General features: G+C 47.5%; 1 protein-coding gene across 2 annotated transcripts in view; it reads right to left on the reverse strand.

Annotated features, from left to right (window-relative positions):
- Nucleotides 1-22,702, reverse strand: part of TBXAS1 (thromboxane A synthase 1) — a gene marked incomplete at its 5' end in the record, with an annotated part of 163,723 nt that overhangs the window by 2,680 nt on the left and 138,341 nt on the right. For both annotated transcript variants that reach the window (XM_080932157.1, XM_080932156.1), the window contains 2 exons: nt 498-635; nt 8,866-8,957. In XM_080932157.1, the coding sequence (XP_080788283.1) occupies nt 498-635; nt 8,866-8,957 (230 nt within the window). The remainder of the gene's footprint in view (nt 1-497; nt 636-8,865; nt 8,958-22,702) is intronic.

Genomic DNA, 22,702 nt, shown 5'->3' on the forward strand with positions numbered 1-22,702 from the left:
ATGGGGTGGTGCTTTGTGGCTTTCTTGTGCAACAAGAAAGGGGGAGAGCTGGTTCAGTAGTTCAGATCATGTACCACTCTTGTAGAGGACTGGGGTTTGGCTCCCGGTACTTATGCTGGGCAGCTCACACCTGCCTATGCTGCAGCCCCATCAGACCTGAAGTTCTTCCAGCCTCGTAGGTGCCTACACTCACATGCACATACTTGCATCCAGAGACACATGATACATATAATTGGTATTGAAATCTAAAAACCTAAAACAACTACCGCCACTCTGCCTCCCGTGTTCTGGCTTGGAAAAACAACAGATATTGATCCTTTGATCAATTGTGCATTTTGCTGTCGTACTAGATCTCTGGATTCAGCTTTTCCTTTGGAATTGCTGTGATCTTTGAGGATGGCTATGCCTTTGCCTCCTGGTTGATGTCTCTATGGCAAGATTTCTATCCCATACACTCACATTCCTCAGGGACCCTGTTCTAGACAGAATTCACTTACCTTTCAGGGTCAAAGGTCTCCGGGTATGGCCAGTAGTCTGGGTCATGGTGCAGGGCACCCACAGCTATCTCCAGCACTGTACCTGCAGGGATGTGCTGTCCCGACACCTCACAGTCCCGTGCTGCCTCCCGTGTGAACCTGTGAGGCGGAGGCAGGAAACCTTGCCAGTGTGCAAGCAGGTAGGGGCCTCAGGGTGTTAGGGGACCCAAGAGTATGGGGTGCTGTTGGTAATACGGGACCCAGCTCTCTTCCCAAAGTGAACCATTTAGAAAACATTTTTGTCCCATAACCCCCTTCTCTCAAGGAGCCTCCAGTCTCAAGGCCCTTGTGATGTGTATGACCCTTGGTGATAATGGCACATCCATGGGCTCAGCACTGTGGATCTCTCCATGGACCTGGGGGTTACAGAGGTGCCTTCCGGCCAATTGACTGCCTCTCTCGTCTCCCCACTCACAGTTAAGCCTCCTCTAATTACCCCACATCTCTCATCTGGTAGTGTAGCCCTGTTGTCTGGCTTCTAGCCTCTACCCACAACTCTGTGGTTGGTTCTCATGATGAGATCTTGAAAATAATGGTGGCTCATCCTGTGGACATGCAACCTATATCTTCTCTTAGCCCTATGTGCCATCGACTAATGGTGGCTCAGCCGCTAGGGGATAATCTCGGTTGTCAACTTGACATCTGGAATCAAAACTGAAGCAGCAGGGCACACTTGTGAGGGACTTTTCTTGGTCTGTTTGGGACACACCCTAAATCCAGGCCATACCTTCTAACGGCAGCCATCATAAAAGGGCATGGAGAAGCTTGGCTTTTTGCCTGCTTGTCCTCATGCTCACTGGCAAGCTCATCTGCCCTGCTGATAAACCACTCCATCACTGAATCTGCCTCTTCAGGATTCCTGTGCACATTAAAAACCTTAAGCTCTCTGGGACTTCCCTAGGACTCCAGCAACATCCAGTCTCATGGAATGAACATCTCTCAGATTCTTGGCCTTTCTCTCAGGAGACAGCCATTGTTAGACTAACACCACAGCTGTAAGCCACTCTAATTGTGTGTGTGTGTGTGTGTGTGTGTGTGTGTGTGTGTGTGTGTGTGTGTGTGTATTCGTTCAGTTCTGTTCCTTTTGAGAATCCCGACTAATGTAACTATATTTCATAGAATAAAGCTGTGACTAAGAGGAAGCAGATCAGAAACCAGGAATCTGGGTGCATTTTGGGATGACAAGCTTGGGACGGAACCTGTGACTGAGATCATGAGCAGGTGAGGGAGTAGAAGCTGCTTTTACAGCATGAGATATTTGCCTGCTCAGATTGCAAGGAGTGTAGAGCCAGGACTAAGACGAGAGTTGGATCTTCTGAGCCACCTTTGCTGGCTCTCCTCCATGGCCTGTCTGTGATGATTGCTCAAGGTTCCTAGATTCTGTGTCTTGTCTTGCCACAGCTCACAACAACCATTACTAAAGAGTGCATAAACTCCTTTCCTTAAAACCTACAAACCAGGGCTGGAGAGATGGCTCAGTGGTTAAGAGCACTGACTGTTCTTCCAGAGGTCCTGAGTTCAATTCCCAGCAACCACATGGTGGCTCACAACCATCAGTAGTGAGATCTGATGCCCTCTTCTGGTGTGTCTGAATTAATAAATAATTAAAAAAAAACATACACACACAAAACCAACATAATTCTCTTGAGTTTTGTCTTATTGCCATGGGCCAGAAATCTAACCTAAAATCTAGCTGTACAGTTCTGTAGCCTTAGTGTTGTGGTTTGCATGTGCTCAGCACAGGGGTGGCACTGTTAGAAGCAGTGGCCCGGTTGGAGTAGGTGTGTCACTGTGGGTGTGGGCTTTAAGACCCTCATCCTAGCTGCCTAGAAGTCACTCTTTTCCTGGCAGCCTTCAGATGAAGACATAGAACTCTCAGCTCCTCCTGCACCATGCCTGCCTGGATACTGCCATATTTCTGCCTTAATGATAATGGACTGAACCTCTGAACCTGTAAGCCAGCCCCAGTTAGATGTTGTCCTTATAAGAGCTGCCTCGGTCATGGTGTCTGTTCACAGCAGTAAAACCCTAAGATACTTAGGATTCCACCCTTAGGCCTGAACATGGAAACCACCTGGATTAGATATAATTTCTGGCCTCTTCCTTCGAGTTTTTGCCCCAGAAGTTAGGACTCTAGATGCATCCTGCCAAGTAGGACTCAGAAGTAAAACTACTGCTTGCTTTCAGAAGCAGATACAACTGATTAATCTGTCCAAGTTTGAGATAGAGCAGACATGTATCAACTACTGCATCCTTTCAAGCCCTTTGCTTGTCTGTATTCACAGAACCCCAGCCTCTTCTCTAATCACATCACCACTGGAGACCAGGCTCCAGACCCTGTGATGTCCTTCCCTGACTTCCCAGCCGTGCCTCTCTTCCCTGTTATGACTGGGACTAGAAATATGTTTCTGGAAATGGAACTAGAGGCAGAGAACTGCAGACCCTTTTTGCTTATTTTAGGGTGCAAGCATGCAATCTTTAGGTTTTTAATCTTGAGAACAGCCTCTTCAGAGCTCTGGTTAGAGTTTATAGAGAATTTTAAAGATAGGACAAAGCTTTGTTTTGGACAAAGGTGGCATTGCAGGTACTGTTTTCTCTTCAACACCCCCCTTTACCATCTCTCTCCTCTCCAACTACAGTTGGGCCATGGTGCTCTAATGGTTTCTTTCAAACTTCACCTTCCTGTCTCAGTAAACGAAAGCCCTTCCTCATCCTTCTCACTTTAGCCACTTCTCATTTGCAGGTGAAGTGAGGCTGGGTGGCCATCTGCACTGGGGTGCAGAGCTACCTTTCAAGGGCAGGTATCCGAGGGGGTACAGGAGATTCTCAACTTTCTCATCCTGACATCTGCAATCAAGCCTCTTTCGATTACCCCCAGTTTTCTCCTTCACATCTGGTGGTCCACCCCTGCCGTCTGGCTTTTCTCTTCCTCTCCCATGGATGGTCCTCATCAGGATCCTTAGAAGTATTATGCAGCCCACCCCATGGGCACTGGCAGCTTTTTCCTCCCTTCCTGGACCACTGCTCATCATTAAAGAAGCCGTGATTAAGAGAAGGAAACAGGCTGGAAAGATGGCTCAGTGGTTTAGAGCACTGACTGCTCTTCCAAAGGTCCTGAGTTCAATTCCCAGCAACTACATGATGCCCTCTTCTGGTGTGTCTGAAGACAGCAATAGTGTATACATACATAAATAAAACTTTAAAAGACAACCACCGAAGATTCTAAGAGAGAGAGAGAGAGAGAGAGAGAGAGAGAGAGAGAGAGAGAGAGAGAGAGAGAGAGAGAGAGAGACAGAGACTAGCCTGGGCCATAGTCAGTCTCACAGACACCTTCCCTGTGTAGAAAAGACCTGGTTCCCTTACCAGGCTAGGGTACTGGAAGCTGTGCACTCCTCCCGTCTGCCTGTTCATCTACCTGCTCCCAGCTCCTATACCTTCTCACTCCTGTACTTCTCTCAGTAAGGGCCTAGAATTAGTGGGAAGCCTTCTGTGCTCTAAATACTTAAAATAGTATATAAGGATGACTAGAATTAGGGTGTTTGCCTGTTACGACAACTCTGGAATATTTCAGCATTAGAACTAGTCTTGGTAAGGTTTGTTTATTTATTACTTTGTGAATAACATAAACTATCATTTGAACCATTTTCAGGGGAGCAGTTCTCTAGTATAAGTCTATCCACTGCTTGGCCAATGGGAAGTGGCACTATTAGGAGGTGTGGCCTTGTGGGAGGAAGTGCGTCACTGTGTAGGCAGGCTTTGAGGGCTTCTATACTCAAGCTCTGCCCAGTCGGAAGAGACCCTCCTCCTGGCTGCTTGCAGAAGATAGTCTCTATCTGGCCACCTTTGGATTAAGATGTAGAGCTGTAGAACTCTCAGCTCCTTCTTCAGCCCCTTGTCTGTCTTCAGGCTGTCATGATGCTAATGGACTGAACCTCTGAAATTGTAAGCCATCTCCAGTTAAATGTTGTCCTTTTGTAAGAGTTGCCTTGGTCATGGTGTCTCTTTACAGCAATAAAACCCCAACTAAGACACCCACTGTTGGTCAACTATCACCCTAGAGTAATGGTTCTCAACCTTCCTAATGCTGTGACCCTTTTATACAGTTCCTCATGTTGTGACCTCCAGCCATAAAATTATTTTCATTCCTATTTCATAACTCTAATTTAACAACTGTTATGAATTATAATGTAAATATCTTGTGTTTTCTGATGCTCTTAGGTGTTCCCTGTGAAAAGGTCATTTAACCTCCAAAGGGGTGGTGACTCACAGGTTAAGAACCACTGCCCTAGACTCTGGGCATTTTCCTCATCTGGTAGAAAACATCCAACCAGATTGTTTGTTTTGTCTAAGCATGTTTTATTTCTCAGAAGTAGACTATATATGCTTGCATGTGGATATAATATTTTTAGAACAATAACCTTCCATATATGGTCTGAATATGAAGTGCTCCCCTCCAAGGGTCACTTGCTTGAAGCAGTGGTTCCCAATGTACTGTGCCCCTAAGGCGGATCTTAGGGGAAGCCACTGGATTATGGGGGCTCTGAACTTATCAGAGAATTAATTGATCCATTGATGGAATTTATAATTTAGTGGCATTGGAAACTAGGCAGTGGGCCAGGTTGGAGGATACAGGTTGGTGCCCGCCAAAGAAGGATCTATCTTGTTTCTAGCCTCCTTTGCCCCTCTTGTTTGTTTTGCTCTTCTTTCTCCTTCTTGCTTTCCCTTCCCCCTCTCTTTTCCCCTCTGTCTCCCCCTTCCTCTTTTCTTCTACCTTTCCTTCTTATCCCACCCTCTCCCCTTGTTTCTCTTTCTTTCTCTCCCCCTTTTCTCTTTCTGGACTTTAATGAAGTAAGCAGCCTTCCTCCACCATGCCCTTCCACAGGGGAGTTTCTGTCTTGCCACAGGCTTGAATGGAATGGAGCAAGCTCACCGTGGATGGAACCACCAGTCAGTACAAATCTTTCCTTCTTTAAGTTGTCTCTCTCAATGGAAAACTGGCCAACTCAATGCCTAAGCTACCATGGTCTCTTCTGGGGTATGGTACTGAGTAGGGCTGGAAGTCCATTTTCTTTAGCACCTTCTATATCATCTAGGGTTTGGTTTGGTTTGTAAGTGGAAGCATATTATTCTTGTGATTTCTATATGGGGCAATGGCTCAGTTGGCAAGTGCATGCCTTGCCAGCACACACACCCGAGTTTGATGATGGATGTGTGGTAGGTGTGAAATCCCACTGCTGGGGAAGCCAGAAATCTTACCTAATGGATGAACTTCAGGCCAAAGAGACCTGTCTCAAAGGTGATGGGTGGCACTCCTGAGGATGACATCTGTGATTGGTCACTCTTACACATGTGCATGTACACCTGCTCAGAGCACTCCCACCCCCATGTTAAAGATAATCAGATGCTGGTGTTTATGTCAAGTGATAGACTTAAGCATCCCTAAATTCCTTAGAGGAAATATGATTATCAGACAGGGTGCAATGATATGTTGGTTTCACTCACAAAAGGAATTATGAGTAACTATGGCTTCCTCTGTTTGTTTAATCTTTCTGTTTTGGATGCCTCAGAAACAGTAAGAAGCCAGGCTAGGGACCTCATCTAGATCCAAAGCCTCTGACACCTTCAGAATGAGGCTTGTAGCTGACTCCAAAACCTAGAACTTAAAACTCAGCTAGTATATGGACTATGAAATTCCCAACCTCAGTTCCAGAAGACACAGGGCCATGCCCTGGTAACTCCACCTTTCTGTCCTTCCTAAGATCTACTAGGAGCAGCATGCAGGACCCCCTGCAAGCTGGGGAAAAGAGCTGGCCTCACATGGTGTTGGTGGGTCTCCTGTTTGACTCGTGAGCTATGCTGTGTAAGGCTTAGGAACAACTGACAGTGGTCAGGTCTTTGCTACCTGCTGTTGTAAGCTTCCAGGTAAGCCATGCCGGCGTGTGGAAGTCAACAACATGCTTTCTTAAGAAACCACCGGGAGTAGAGGAGCAAATTCCCAGGTAGGCCAGCCTTTGTTGTGTAACCCCTCCCCCCAATTTAAAACTTGGTTAAATAAAACTGGCCACAGTCAGTTACTGGGGAGAACAGAGGAGGCAGCCTTTGAGTTACTTGGGTGGGGGGTCACAGGTAGGGACGGACTGCTGGGAGACTGAAACAGCGAGTATTTGGGGAGCACAAATGGGGAAGTAGCCAGTCTAGCTATTAGAAAGTTAGACTGGGGTCATTCACCCAGAAATTTCACAAAAGCCAGATAAATAAATCATAGTCTGAGTCTCATCCATTTGAAACCTAAGATGGGAGATAGAAATATCTATTAAGTTACAGTAAGGAGGCTTTGGGGCGGTGTCCACACGCTGAAGTGTCTGTCCTGTGGGTTTTATTTTTGAGCTTGTTCCCCTCATCCCTTAATGTGTCACCTAGATGAGACCCCCGGGGGGATTTTTAGATATTTATTTTTCAAGATAGGATCTTTGTATGCAGATCAAGCTAGCCTGTAAATCATGATCCTTTCTGCTCGAGTGTTACCTGGGATTATAGGGGTGCACCGCCATGTCCAGTCATGAGGTGAATTCTTGATCTGGGAAACATTTTTTTTTTCCTTTTTTAAAAATTTGAGATAGGTCCTCACTATGACTGGAACTCACAGAGGTCTACCGGCCTCTGCTTCTGAGTGCTGGTGTTAAAGGTGTGCACACCACACCCAGCCTGAAATGGTGTAGTGTTGACCAATTTATATCATTTTCCCCCTGCTGTGGAGATACAGCTGTTGAGCTGAGCCAGTTCCCCCTTTTCCTGGAATCTCAGCAACTATGGCAAGACCCAACCCCACTCGCTGCCAGTCAGTCCTGGGACTCAGAGATGGTCCTTGAAGCCGCCTTGTTCTCTTTTACTACCGAATGATTTGTTTTGGATTTCATTTTGAATTTGCATTTTGCAGCGAATACCAGTTGCCTGCAAGTCCTGTGGGAGGAAAGCTGGATATAAATCATGAAGAAGAAGAAGGATTGGACATCAGGTTACTTGTGGCTCCTCAGAAAGCCACAGGAGGGCCATAGACTTGGGTCTTCATGCCAGCATCAGAAGAGTAGGAATTTGAATTACTGAGCTGATCTGTATCAAGAGGCCCTCAACTGTTGTGGCGGCAGCTTACTGTATTTGCTTCTGGGCCTCTTTGGATTATATCTGTACATACACCTGCTATGTTGTGGTTTGAAACATCCCTTTGAGCTACCCTCACATCACAAATGACAAAAGCTATCTCCATATGGTCTGTGTGGTATTTGAAGGAGTGCTGAGTGAAGTTTGTGAGGAATGATTCAGCGGTTCGTGCTGTTTCTGTGAAGTCTGCTCACGGTCTCACTACCTTCAAGGGACCCTGGTTAAGATACCTTTCCCCCTTGGGGTGCTTGGTTTGGGAGCGTTGGGAAGAAGTAGACCTGGTTACTGATCTGATTTGCAGGTTGGTGTGATGATGTGTTAGTGACCTGCTGTGAGTGCCGAATCGTGTCCCAGAGTGTAACCTGTAGGGCAGTCACAGCTCGGAAGCCCTCGCTGTGGGGCTGGAGAAAAGGCTCAGCCATTAAGAGCTCATTGTTCTCCCCAGGTTCAGTTCCCAGCATCAATATCCGGTGGCTCACAACTTCCTGAAACTCCCGGGCTCTGATGCCCTTCAGCCTCTGCCTGCACCCACAAGCAAGTGGTGCACATAACCCATGCAGGCACACGTGCACATAAAAATAAACAGTTTTTTAAAAGTCCTTGCTAGTGGTGCACATAAGTCCATATGCACTCGCGCACACACACACACACACACACACACACACACACACACACACACAAAATAAACAAATCTTTGAAAAAAGAAAGCCTTGTTATGAAGTCTGATGCAAGAGCTCCAGCAAGGAGCTCTTGGACACCAGGGAAGGAACATTCTACATTCTAGACTCAGATGGCCCTCTGCTAAGTGCCCCCTCCAAGGGGCTTTGGCCTGTTTTGTGTGTAGGCGAATTTTCTAATGCCATGCACAGAATGTACGACGATGGGTGAGTGAAAGATGAACGGATCAATGGGCGGGGTGATCATCGTCAAGGGCTGGGAGGCCAAAGAGACAAGGTTGGGATGAGAAGAAAAGCCATGCAAAGGCTAGTGATATTTGGTAAAGGTAGTTAACCTACAGGAGAATGGGCCAGACTTTTCAGGCCTTGTGTCTGGTGCCCCAGGGGATACAAAGAAACCTAGGAACCCAACCAACCCAGCCATTTAGGGATGTGTGATAACGGGTGGTCAGTGAAGGCCCCAAACAGTGATGCTCAAGGGGACGTGGATGTACCTGAAAGCCGGTGGGTACATCCTCAGGGTCTCTGCAACCACCATGTCCAGATAGGGCAGACCTTCCTGCAGGTTGTGGTACTCAGGGGCTGGCTGAGGCAGGAAGCAGACAAAAGGAGGTTGTGTTAGAAGGAATCTCAAGCTTTTGGTCTTTTTTTCCCCCCATGAGCTCTGAGTCCAGCTTCAACAAACATTTCTGTGCAAATCCTACAAGATGAAAAGTGGAGTCCACCCAGATGGCCTCACAGTAGCCCCAGCATGCTCTGTTTGATTCATTTCTTGGTGTTTTATATTACTGAAGACAAGTGCACCTTGGACTTGGGGATCTTTGGCTGTACCATGGCGAGATCTGATGTGAGGGTTTGTGTTCTCAACTTGACAGAAGGGAGAGTCATCTGGAAGATGGGCTTGCAGTGCGTTAACTCAATAGGGTTAGTTGAGGGAGAAGGTCCACCCACTGTGGGTGACACCATTCCCTGGGCTGGGATCCTGGGCTGTCGGAGCGGGGAAGACAAGTTGAGCATTGGCTCGAATACTTTCACTGCTCTGACTGAACATGTGACCTTTAAGCTCCTGACTCCTTGACTTCTCCACCACGATGGGCTGTAACTTGGAACTGAAACCTAAAATAAACCATTGTCCCTTGGGCCTTGTCAGCATTTTGATCACAGCAACAGGAAAAGCAACAAAGGCAGACACTAAGGCTACAGTTACAGTCCCATTTATGGGAGCTGACGGCATGGTTAAGCACAGCAAGCCTGTGCTCTTGTTTAATGCTTCCAGCAAAGCAAGGTGGCAGATTCCCCCGAGTCTCAAATGAGAAAGCTGTGGCTCTGAGAGGCTGTCACCTGGATGGTAATTGGTACAGCGGAAAAGCCGAGAGACACACAGGGATGTGGCAAAGAATGAAAGCTTGCAACAGTTAGCAAGGATGAACAGTTGACAAAACCCTCCAAAGCTGTAATATACCAGCAAGAAGAGACAGCTCAGACAAAAAGCTGTCAAAGGGTATGAAAAGGCAAAGCCCAAGAGGAAGAATATAAGTCACAGCGAAAAAAAAATTGCAAAATAGTAAAGAGTCTGTTTCTCGAACATCAGATTAGAAGTTGGAAAAGACTGATTAAATTTTGGGAGTGCAGTTGTCGGGGTTCTTAACATCTGATGACTCTCAAGGGGAGGGCAGATTGGTGTGTGGTGTGGGTATCCCATGGGGGGAGCAGGGTGTGATCCATGTACCCCCAGCCTGCCACTACACACGGTGTGTGTGTGTGTGTGTGTGTGTGTGTGTGTTTTCTGACAGGTGCTACTGTTCATTTCTGAAATGCTCTCACAGGCTCATGCTTTGAACACTTGCTTCTGCAGATGGTTTGGAGCATTAATTAGAGTGGTCAGGGGTCTTTAAGACGTGAAGCCTAGCTTCTGGAAGTAGGTAAGTAGAGGCAGGCCTTGGTCCTGGTTTGCTTCCTGGTCTTATGAGCAAATGCCACCGAAGCTCCTGTCACTCCATGGTGGCATCACGATTTCCCTACGTGTCAGGTGTCTTGCCGTGGGGAGAGAGGTAACGAACACACTGGGTGACAGCCTCACTCATTTCAGGTATGGGGAGGTCTTTCTTCTGTGCCCTCTCCTCTGCAGAGCAGCAAGAGGCAGGCACAGAGCAAGTCCACAGACGGGCCCCAGGTGACTTTCCTCTACTTGCAGGAAAGAGGCCCACAACCAGGCGACCACAAGGCCATACCACTAGGTAGGGCACCTCCAGTCCCCTGATGAGAATCCTGGGGCAGCTGCAGTGTTACCTGGGAAACTGGTATAAATGCAGAAAAGCGAGTGGCAGGAGAGGAAGTAGGGTCAGGACACCTGGGGTCTTGACGCCTATAAGAAATACTTTAGCTAATCTATGATGGTTCAGCCTCTCAATAAGACACGGCCGATAATGATGGGTCATCACGCGCCGGTTTGCAGCACATGTATGTAGTTGAATATCTCCTTCCCCTGCCGCCACCCCCTAGGCTGTGGATGCTCATGAGGCAAGGAAGGCAAAGAAGATATTTGCACTTTGTAATAGAAAATGTCAGCCATTGCCTGGCTTTCCCAGTGCTTGCTCGCCTCCACTCGGGGCTCTTATTTGGCGTTCCCCGTGTTGGGGAGCTGGTGCTCTGTGATTGTTGTCTTGAGACTCCTAATAAGTTCACTGTTACATTTGTGCTCTGGAGTAAAGTTGAAAAGAACTTGGGCGCATGTTCTGGAGCTTGGATAACTGCCTCTCCTGGAGGAATTCTCTGTCCTGACCCTTAGACACAGACACGAGAGAATGTGGATGGGGTTCACAAATCACACCATCTTGGGGTGACCACGGTGGTCATCTTAGCTTCAAGCTGGAAGAGATGGGTATGTGGTGGGACTGGCCGGAAGGCACATAGATCCAAGACTTCTGGAGGTAGTGGTCTGCTGTGGGGACTGTGGGGAGGGGAGACACCTGGACTGACTTGCCTTAGACCCTACCCTCAGCCAGGCTTGGGACTGGGGTTCAGGATCCTGTGAAGGTCTGGACTCCCTCAGCCCAGTCCAGGCCCAGAGACGCTTGGGAGTTCGGGACACTTTCTCTTTGGCTTTCCTTCAGCAGTTTGGTTTGTTTGTGACCTCTGGCCGCTAAGTTCACTGAACATGAATTACTGTGGTCCTGCAAGCAGCTTTGGAAACTGGCTTTGTATGATATAAAGATGGGTGGAAAAACTCAAGCAAATAATTGAAAATTTAGGTGATCTTTCTTTCTTTACTAAGGATGACACTGAGTAGAAATGAACCAGTGCCAAGACAAACAAGAGACCTTGGAGGAAAGTGAGCTGTGCTCCACCTGCATGGTTAGCAGTCCTCCTATCTTTGGGGTTAAGAGTCACACATTTGCATTTTGCTTTAGGCCTCACAAACTGTATAGTCAGCTCTGCAAGACGTGGCTAGTTAGTCTGAGGGGACCAGTATAGAAATCTGGATTGGGACAAAGAAAAAGGAGCCTGGAGTTGAGAATGGGTAGGTCATGAGCTGTTGGTGGCCACCTTCTGCTTCATGGGTTACTGAGCATAAAACGCCAGTTGGCTCAAGAAACAAATTAGATGTAAAGAGAGAAGCAGAGGCGAAGGACAGAGATCATTTCCTGGTGGCTCATAAGAGTTCATGGTCCTGGTGTGCTATCTGCTCCAAGCAGGTTCCCACTTGTGGATCAAGTCAGTGACAGCTGTCTGTAACCACAGCAGTCCTAACAAATGTAGGAATGTGAGAGACAAACAAGGGAGGGAGGGACATGGTGACTATACCATAATGAAGGTCTCTCTGTCTGTCTCTCTCTCTCTTTGTGTCTCTCTCCTCTCTCTCTCCCTCTGTCTCTCTCTCTGTCTCACTCTCTCCCTCTGTCTCTCTGTCTCACTCTCTCCCTCTGTCTCTCTCTGTCTCTCTCTTCCTCTGTCTCCCTCTGTCTCTCTCTGTCTCTCTCTTCCTCTGTCTCCCTCTGTCTCTCTCTGTGTGTCTCTCCCTCTGTCTCTCTCTGTCTCTGTCTCTCTCTCCCTCTGTCTCTCTCTGTCTCTCTCTCCCTCTGTCTCCCTCTGTCTCTCTGTGTGTCTCTCCCTCTGTCTCTCTCTGTCTCTGTCTCTCTCTCCCTCTGTCTCTCTGTCTCTCTGTCTCTCTCTCTGTCTCTCTCTCTCTCTCTCTCTCTCTCTCTCTCTCTCTCTCTCTCTCTCTCTCTCTCTCGTGTGTATTTGTTTCTCTGATGGATAAATGGTGCTGGCTCCCAACTCAACTTGTGTGATTATAAACTCTCCGGATTTTTTAAAAGAGAGATGCTCATTGGGGGGCCGACACCTCCATTATAAAGTCAATGCCTGCATTTATTCTTTCTCTGCCTTGGCTTTCACTGCCTTTAAACTTTGACTCAGTGCACCTTCCAGCATCATGACGGCCCTGGATTCTGACATTCTGGGGGTTTAGCGGCCTGTAGTGGGGCCCTTGGAGCCTTCCGGGAACATAGGAAGTGTAAACATACAAGATAAAGAAACACACCCTTCATTTGAGTTAAATCCAGGCCGGGCAATGAAAGTCCAGGATCTCAGGGACGTAAATGGCCTGAGCTGAGCCTGCCAGCAGAGGGCAGCCAGGGGATGGGAAATAGAGAGTCCCCAGTTCCTGAAAGGGACCTTAGAAATCATTGTATCTGGAGGAGGGGGGAGCGAGCCTGGGAGGAAATCTTCCAGCTCAGTCTTGCTGAGAGTGTTCTGAGCACTTTCCACGCGGCACCGGCACCGTGAACACCTTTGACAGCAGCCGGGCTCGGTGCCAGAGATCCAGAGTGACAAGGGCTCTGTCCTTTGGGGACCTGCACTTCAAACAGATCGTGGCAGGAGACGTCACTAGAGGAGAGGCTTGGGAGGAACAGAGCTTCTCATTCAGCTTGCGTAAAGGAATGAATGGGTCCCCAAGCCGAGTGGATGAGGGAGAGATGGGGAAAGAGGGCACATCGCAGGCACAACCCAGAGGGAGCCATGTCCACGCTGGCCTTCATAAAGAACAGTGTGTGGCTGGTACTTTAAACTAGGATTAAACAGATACTGCAGTTCTATCAGGGGACTTGGCTGTTTTTAAAGAATCATGGCTCATTTTATTTTTAGTGCAGTGATGAAATGCTGTGAATTGTAAATATCTCATATGTAGATGGTCTTAGGTGACCCCTGGGAAAGGGTTCTTCAATCCCCAAAAAGGTCACAGTCCACAGGTTGAGGACCACTTCTGTTATCCCTATGCTAGCGAGAAAGAGGCAGGAGGAAACCTAGGTTTTGATGGTCAGCCAGTTTGGTTCAGTGAGAGATCCCGTTTCAAAGAGAGAAAACTCACCTCCCTCTCTCTCTCTCTCTTTCTCTCTCTCTCTCTCTCTCTCACACACACACACACACACACACACACACACACACATACACATACACACACACTCACACACACATCCTTGGAAGAAAAAGCTGAAGACTCACTCAACATGTTTAAAATAGAAATAGCATCTGTTGGAGCTGGTAAGATGGCTCAGTGGGTAAGTGCTTGTTAAACAAGCTTGAGAACTGGAGTTCAAATCCCTTGCATATAAAAACCAGGCATGGTAGCCTGCTCTGTACCCCAAGACTGGGGACAGAGATAGAGGATCCCAGAGCTCAATGACAAGCCAGTGTAGCTGACATGGCATGATCTGTCTCAGGGGAAAAGGGGTAGAGAATGACCGCTACCTCATGTTGACCTCTGACCTCCACATGTACAAACATGAATAAGCATGCCACTATCACACTCATACGTGCACACACACACACACACACACACACACTACAAAGAGACAGAGGGACTACACTGAGCTATGACTAGCCCACCCCAGGCTGTTGTCCCAGTTTCTAACTGTTGTTTAATATTCATGAGGATGTCTAGGAAGTGGGGAACAGAGGGTAGAAGAGTTAAGGGGACAGTGGGGTGGGCTCTGCTTGCTCTGGAGGGCCAGGATAACTTTGGGAGCTGAGTAGGAATAGTCTCTTACTTCCAGTCAGGCAACATGTTGAACATCTAAGTTTCTGAAAGATATTATGAAGTCATCTGGATTCTGCAGCCTCCAAACTTAGAAGTAAGGAACCTGAAACCCACCTTTTCCCCACGAAGAATCCCCATCTCTCCCTCTCCCTGGCCAGTCTTTGGAGAGCCTGAATGTTCCACGAGTGAAGGACATGTTCCACAAGTTATGAGTTTGACCCAGCTGCTAGGATAGCATCAGTAGGTCACCTCAGATGTCCCGCCCCACAGGAAGGGCAACTGCAGGATACAAATGGGAACTGTAACAAACTGGTTGGTGTTTCTGATGGGATACACCCACTGGCAGGACTCCTTTGGAGAAGAGATATCTGTCTTCTGTAAGGAGTGTTAGTAAGAAAGTGACTCTCAAGGCTTATTAAAGTCATATCAACTGGGATTTACTTTATAAAATGAATTTCTGTGCTCCTAGAAAGTAAAAAATTAAACATCAGGAAAATGGAAGATTTAAAAGCACATGGGACCCCCCCATGTTTCCATCCACACATGAAGATCCCTTGGTTTCCAGGGATATTTTCATTTATGTTTGGTCTTCACTGGTCAGTAAGTTCTAGTTTTATTTCTTTGGGTTTTGGCCTCTTTTTACAAATTAATTTATTTTTACTTTATGTTCTTTGGTGTGTTGACTAATGTATGTCTGTGTGAGGGCAACAGAGTCCCTGGAACTGGAGTTATAGACAGGTGTGAGCCACCATGTGGGTGCTGGGATTTGAACCCAGGACCTCTGGAAGAGCAGTCAGTGCTCTCAACCGCTGAGCCCTCTCTCCAGCCCTGATTTTTGGCCTCATAGTCTTAAAATTTTTTTTTTCTTTTTTATGTGTATGTTTTGCCTGCATGTGTGTATGTATACTTTTTATGTGCCTGATGCCCCCATGAGTTCAGGAAAAGGTGTCAGATCCCCTGGAACTGGAGTTACGGATGCTTGTGAGCCAGTGGGTGGGTGCTGGGAATTGAACCAGGGTGCTCTACAAGAGTTCCTCTGCAGGGGCTGTTAACCCCTGAACCATTTCTCCAGCTCCCTATATGGAATTTATTAAACTTTTGGTTTTGTTTTATTTCCTTTTTGAGATAGGGTCTTTTGCCTTGTAGCCATCAGAGGCCATGAACTTGTGATTTCATGCCTCAGTTTCCCACATGCTGGGAATACGGGTAGGTGTCACCACACCCAGGCTATTGACACGTCTTTTAAGTGGAAAACAATATTTCCCTTTCCTGGTAGCCTTATGTTTCTACATTTAGATTTTTTTAACCCCTCCCCTGTTACATTAGGATTTTTGTGTGTATTAAGTATCATTGTGTTCCTTGAAAGCTAGATACACACATAAATTGACACATTTCCACACACTAGCTGTATGCACAGATGTGACCTGAAGGGTAAATGAAGATAAGGATATTGAATTACAAAGACTTTTCTCCTGTAGATTCCTGGACCTCGTGGAAATGTTAACATGTTCTTGTCAACAGAAATAAACATGGCTGGCTCTGATTGATCCTTTGCAGCAGCAGCAAGTGACACTGATAATCCTCCCTCCCCCACATGCCATGGCTACTCCAGTGTTGTACAAACAGGGCCTAGTGATGTCTCCTTTCTCTCTAAAAGCAGGAAATTAGGAAATCTTTTAAGTTTAGGGATAGTTGGGGGAAATATGGACACAGGAAGAAAAAGGTCCCATGTACCTGGATTCTCTGGGGAGTGCAGACCATAGCATGAAACAGACCTGTGGAAAGTGTGATGTCCCTGTCCCTTTCACAACAAACTGAGGAGCAAAACCTTCCTTGAGGCACAGGGCCTGGCTTCTCCCAGTCTGTATTGGTGGGTTTTGTGTGCCCACTTGATACAAGTTAGAGTCACCAGAGAAAAAGGAGCCTCAGTTGAGGAAATCCTTCCATGAGATCCAGCTGTAAGGCATTTTCTCAACTAGTGATCAAGGGGGGAGGTTCCAGCCAATGTGGGTGGTGCATCCCTGGGCTGGTGGTCCTGTGTTCTATAAGAAAGCAGGCTGAGCAAGCCAGGGGAAGCAAGCCAGGAGGCAGCATCCCTCCATGGCCTCTGCTTCAGCTCCTGCTTCCAGGTTCCTGTCCTGCCCTGTGTGAATTCCTGTTCTAACTTCCTTTAGTGATGAACAGCAATGTGGAAGTGTAAGCTGAATAAACCCTTTCCTCCACATGGTGTTTCTTGGTCATGGTGTTTCATTACAGCAATAAAAAACTCTTTGACTAAGACACTGCCTGTCTTGGGGTCTCCATGCCTGTCCTGGGGTCTCCCTGCCTGTCCTGGGTTTTCCCTATCTGCTCTGTGGTCTCACTGGCTTCCTCTAACTTCTCCCAACTGAGGGTTCATCTCTCAGATTTCATAGAAGTTTGTCCAGTGGATTCCTGTCAGCTGTTTCAGCCTCTGAGTGAGAAGCCACAAGACCCTGGATATAGGGTGTATGTGTGTACACGCACGCACGTGCTCATTCATATACACACTCTTCTCTTAAGTTTTCTGGCTTATGCAGCAATGCTCCAAAAGTATTGTATGCTAGTTTTAGAAAACTTGGCAGTTAGAAGCAGAAATACATTCATAGCTTAGAGGAAGCCACGAGGAGTGCGCATGGCAGCTATTTATATCCACATTAACAGAAAAGAGCCAGAAGTCACTTCTCACAAAGAGAATGTTTCAGGTGGGCCTGGGTTTGGAAGCCATTAAGGGTTTAGCTGAGGGGACAAAGGAAAGAAGATAACATTTGCATAGGCATACTCACACTCATCCGCATACCACACACACACACACACACACATACACACACACATACACACATACACACACTCACATATACACACATACCACATACCACATACACACATATACTACATACATACACAACCATATTACATATACCACACACACCCATTACCATGTACCATACACTCATACACACATACCTCATACCACACACATATTACACACCACATATCACATACACACCAAATATCACACACACACACACCCCACACACTTATCACACACATATCACGTACCACACATGCACCATATACATACACAACATACTACACACTCATACATACACCACATATACACATACATACAACATACCACACAGTATACATACCCCATACCATATGCACACATGTATTCAACATGCTCACATGAACACACATATACACATCATCATCCTCACCATCACCACCACCAGCTTCATCATCTCTCTCCCCTAAGGCCCGGGTTGAACGTCATCAACTGTGCCAACCCTCTATAGGGTCTTGCCTTTACAGAATAAAAGCCACAGGATTTCATCTTGTGAGGCTCTGTCCTCATCAGAGATCCCACATCCTGTATACACAGGGCCACCTCTGTTGTCCATCTTGTAATGGAATCCCCCCACCCTCCCAGCGTCTCAGAGGTTAAGCGTCCCAGTCCAGGCCACGTGGCTACAGTAAAAAGAGACTGAGTCCAGGTCTTCCAGACAAAGACATAGAACATTCCAGAACACTGTAGTGCTCTGTGCCCCACTCAGCCATTTCCGAAGTACCTGACATAGGACACAGAAATGGCTCCCCCTCCCCCCAGCTTTTATCAATGGCGTGTTTAGTAAGCGGGCCGTCGGCCGCCTTTTGCTCAGAACTGTCTGTGATCTGTCCGTGTTAGCTTTAGCACTCCCTCTGCCTTTTGCTGTTTCTTTGTGCTGAGGATGAACCCAGGGCATTGTCCACCCTAGTCGGGGTGCTGCCACTGAGCACTCTCACGGGTGCCGCCGTTACCCTTGTGGGTAGCTTCCAGTTTGGAGGCATCATGAACAAAGCTGATGTGAGTATTCTCACCCATGCTTTTGGGTGAGCTTGTACACGGGTTCCTGGGGTACGTGTCCAGGAATAAAAAACTACAGGGTCCCAAATATCAACTCAGTAGATATTTCAAAAAACAGTTTTACAAATGGTTTGTGATGCCTGAAATTTGGGGGATGAATCCGTCAAAATGCAGCAAGTTGACATCTTAGTTTTCCCGTATTTATTCCAACTCCAAGTCCCCCCCCCCCCCACACACATCTTCCCTTTATCCATTCTGATAGTCTGAAGTCTAGCACTTTTAACTATCCCGGGGATAACAAACTTGGGTGCTGTTTTGGGAGTTGAATTGTTTATTCAACTAGTGTGCGCCTTGGGGGTGATGTAGGGGGTGATGGGAACAAGTAAGACATATATCTAAAAAAGCATATCTTATAAAAATTGCCCCAGTTAAATGCACTGCAAGTACCCCTGAGCAAAAGTGCATTCTGGCATCAAGCAGACTTACGTTTTTGAATTAGCTGCTGTTTCATGATCTTTAGCATTCTGTCCTCTTCATTAGCATGAATCATTCAGTTGATTGTATTCGATGCTTAGAGAAATAAGCCCTTTTGTAAATGATCGTTAAATCGCCCAGCCTGCTCTCTGGGTGTAGAGAAAGAGTGGACTGCATTTAATTTGCAGGGAAAATGTATTTATTCACTCAGTCCACAGATAGACATTGCTAAGCAGCTCGTGGGAGGTGGGGGGGGGGTGGGGAAGAGAAGATAAGATGCAGTCCCTGAGCATATGGAATTCATTGTTCGTCGTGGAGGCCATTCATTTGTTCATGCAAAGATTTATTGTTCTGGTGGGGCCACTGGTGGCTTCGGAAGGGTGGAGGTAACACAGTGAAAATGGCATTTCTGTGATCTGACAAGGACAGGAAGAAGGATAGATGGAGCAGGAAGAGCTGGGAAACAAGGCAGGGGGTTATTGCGGAAACAAGGAGCTCCAAGCACAGCCCGAGAACGTGAGCTAGGCACCTCCATCTTGGTGCTGTCTGCTGGTGCTAGGATGGGGTGGGGTCGCCCCAAGGCAGTCAGATCCAAATGGTGTTTTCCAAGCTCCCCAAGGGAATTCTTATTTGGAGCCTGGGTATCACAATCACTGTGGTGAAGAGAAAGGAAGAGTAGAGGGTGGCTTGGGATATCAAGGTCCACAGGGAAGGCTCCCCAGGCTTCCCTGATGGTGACTGAGAGAAAGCTGGAAACAGGATCCACCCAGTAGAGGAGGCACTGGGTACCTGAAGATCTGTGATAGGGCCACACACCCTCTAGAGCCAGCAGCTTGTGCCTAGAAGTGGGAAGAAAGTATCTGTGCCCTTGAGGATTAAAAGAAGGAAAACTGCCCAGTGGAGATGGCTGGGTCAGTAGAGAGTAAGGGACTCGGAACAGCATCTCAGGTTGCTGTAATCTGTCTGACTCTAACCCATCCGTCAGTCCGTGTGTTAGAGTTCACCCAGGAGAGCAGCAGCCCCGTGCTTTCTGGAAGTGGTGGGAATATAGGTGGCAGGGCTTAAGGTGAGGTCATCCGGTTGTTAGAAGGTTGACCTCGAAGGGGATAGCAGGACCCTAGCTCATTCCCCTTCTGTTAGCTTCTCAGCCACGAGTTAAAGGCTTCCCTCCACTGAGCCCTGCCTGTTCTAGGTAACGAAGGCCTGTAACCAAGACCTCACAACTGGGAGCCCAAACAACCCTTTTTGGCTTTACTAGTTGATCATCTTGAGTATTTGCTGTAGTGACATGGGTCACCCCTTATCGAGGGCCAGGGACAGTACTGTGGAAGGCTAGCACATTGCCAGCTAGGGGAGAAGAGGGGCCAGGACAGACACCAGTGAACAGGCAAAGGTGAACAGAAGAAGTGATTGACAGGGAGTATTGTGAAACTCACACACCATGTGTCCTGTGTCCTGAAAGGACTGGGAACAGACCAAATACAGGGAACACGAGTTGTCTGTCACATGCTGTAGGTCACGGATGTGGCAGGAAATGCTGTGTGATATTAGCAGATGTACCTTTGTCAACAGCGGGGTGACCCCAAGGTGCCTCCATCTCTGAGCTGATCTGATGTACAAGGGTCATACCTCACCTGCTCAAAGACAGCTCTGTGACCCCGGCACATTTTAGCCACTCTGTCAGACCAAGTAAATGCCACAGAAGGCGGAGTGGCTCACGGTTTACCGTCCACCCACCCCTACTTCCTGTGTGCTTTTTGTTGATAATCTACCCCAAGAGTCAGAGTAGGTCACTCACTGTTTAGAGAAACGGTAAATGGAGATAAGAGCTCTGAGCACTGGAATTTATTTTTTATCCACTTGGCCTAAAAGCCACTGCCTGTTAAATTTAGACAGCCGGTTTCCAAACTCCTCCCGCCCTCCTGCTTCCTGCCCCCTCTCTGCCACCATGCCTAGAGCATGGTCTCTGCTGGTTGTGGAATATGTAATCCATTCACAGAGCCTGGGCCAGAGTCAGCCTGTCTGGATGTTTATCAAAATGTATCATTGGAGGGCCCAGGAGACAAGAGCCATTTCCTCTGGTCTCCAGCTCAGTTCACCAGTGTAGCAGCAGCAGCCAAGAGCTGCCCAAATATTTACCCAAACATCCTCCCAGGCAGGGCTCCTGGGCTTCTTCTGTCTCACACTGTAGTAGGTGGGTCTTGCCCCACAGGATGTCACAGCATTTCCTGCTGACCGTCTTAGGTTTGTTTGCAAGGTCACCTTCTACCTGCCCAGAATCTATCATTAAATGTCCCTCCCAGCACTGTCTCCTGCCCCCGCCCATATGTCATAAATCCCTTTGCAATCAACTCTTGTTGACCTGGAGTTCTGTTGCTTTTGATATGACTTCAAATAAATGAGCCATTGTCTGGGCTCAGAATGTTCTAGAAAAAGGTCTCCACTGTGATGAAATTTATTATAATAGGATCCCCGTACACACGCACATGTGCACGTGTGTGTGTGTGCACGCACATGCACACACATCTTTAGATCCATATTGTCCAATCAGTCTATTTTCAAAGGTCAGGGTAAAGGTGGGGAGGAGGGCCAAGTCCAAGCCAGGCAGGGAAAAAGCTGTCCTCCATTAAAATAAACCCTTGTTCGTCAAGAGTGATATCTAAATGCCCAAATCATGTCTGATACCAGATTTCAAGAATCATTGAGAATTGAGGCTCTTTTTTTACTTACTTTGATTTTATATAAATGTATGTGTCTGCTGTGCTGTGCATTCACTTGCATGCAGTGCCTGTGATGGCCAGAAGAGGGCACTAGATGCCCTGGGACGCTGTGGGCATGCTGGGACTAAAACCTGGTTCCCTACAAGAACAGTATGTGCTTTTAACTGCTCCATGATCCCTCCAGCCCCAACAGGTATTTTTGTGCACCAGCTCAGGAGAAAAGAGTTAGACACAAGCGTTCTTGCTGGCGCTGGATATCAGTCATGGGACACTTTAAAGAAAACACCAGAGGAAATCTCCCGGTTCCAGAAATGTAACCCTGGCATGAGGAGCCACAGGTGAGCAAACTCACAGTGCTCAGCAAATGAGGGGCAGAGGCAGCTTTGGAGCATAGGCCAATAGATGGAGACGCAGCAGCATGCGTTTCTGCGAATAGTGCTAGAGAGACAAAAACTTCGGGTTCTCCGTGCTCAAGTCTGAGAGCATGCGGTGCTACATCCTCCTTGGGTGACCACAGAAAGTCCCAGAAAAGACATTGTACTTGTGGGATGGAGTTGGCTCTGCTCGGGATCAGAACAGGAGGTGAACTTGAGTAGTGTGGCTTTGCATTCCTCAGCACCCACAATGCACACTCCTGCTCACAAGCAGCGTGGGCAAGAGCTCCCGCCCCCTCCCTCTCTCTGGGGAGCACCGAGAAAAGCCATGAGTGTGGGGAGAGAAGGCATGGACGCTGGTGCAAGCGCTTCCTAGGACCTGGATCTGCCTGTGCGTTCATTCTGGAAGTTCCCAGACCTGTAAGAAACCGCTGTCTGTTGTTCCAGCCCCCAGCCTATGGTGATTTTGCTACAGCAATCTGAATTTACACCCACCACCAAAGATGCTTCTTATTCAAGCTGTGTGTGTGTACGCATATGTGTGTGCATGTGTGTACCCCTGCACGGGACATTCCTGTGCTATAAGAATATCGTGCATTGCTTATCTGAAATTCAGATCTTGCTGGAGGAAGTATGTCAGAGGGGGTGGGCTTTGGGGGTCACAGACTTGCTCCCTTCTAGTTTGCTCTGTCTACTTCCTATATGCGATGGAGAGGAGATCTCACAGCTTCCGGCTGCTGCACCTCATTCTCGACTATGCACTCTTTGTCTGGAACTGTAAGCCACAGTCAACTGCACGTTGTGTCTGGTTAGGGTATTTTATCACAGCAAATTTCAAACAGAAAAGTAACCGAT

This window comes from Micromys minutus (genome assembly GCF_963924665.1).
Source record: "Micromys minutus genome assembly, chromosome: 18".
NCBI classification, from domain to species: Eukaryota; Metazoa; Chordata; class Mammalia; order Rodentia; family Muridae; genus Micromys; species Micromys minutus.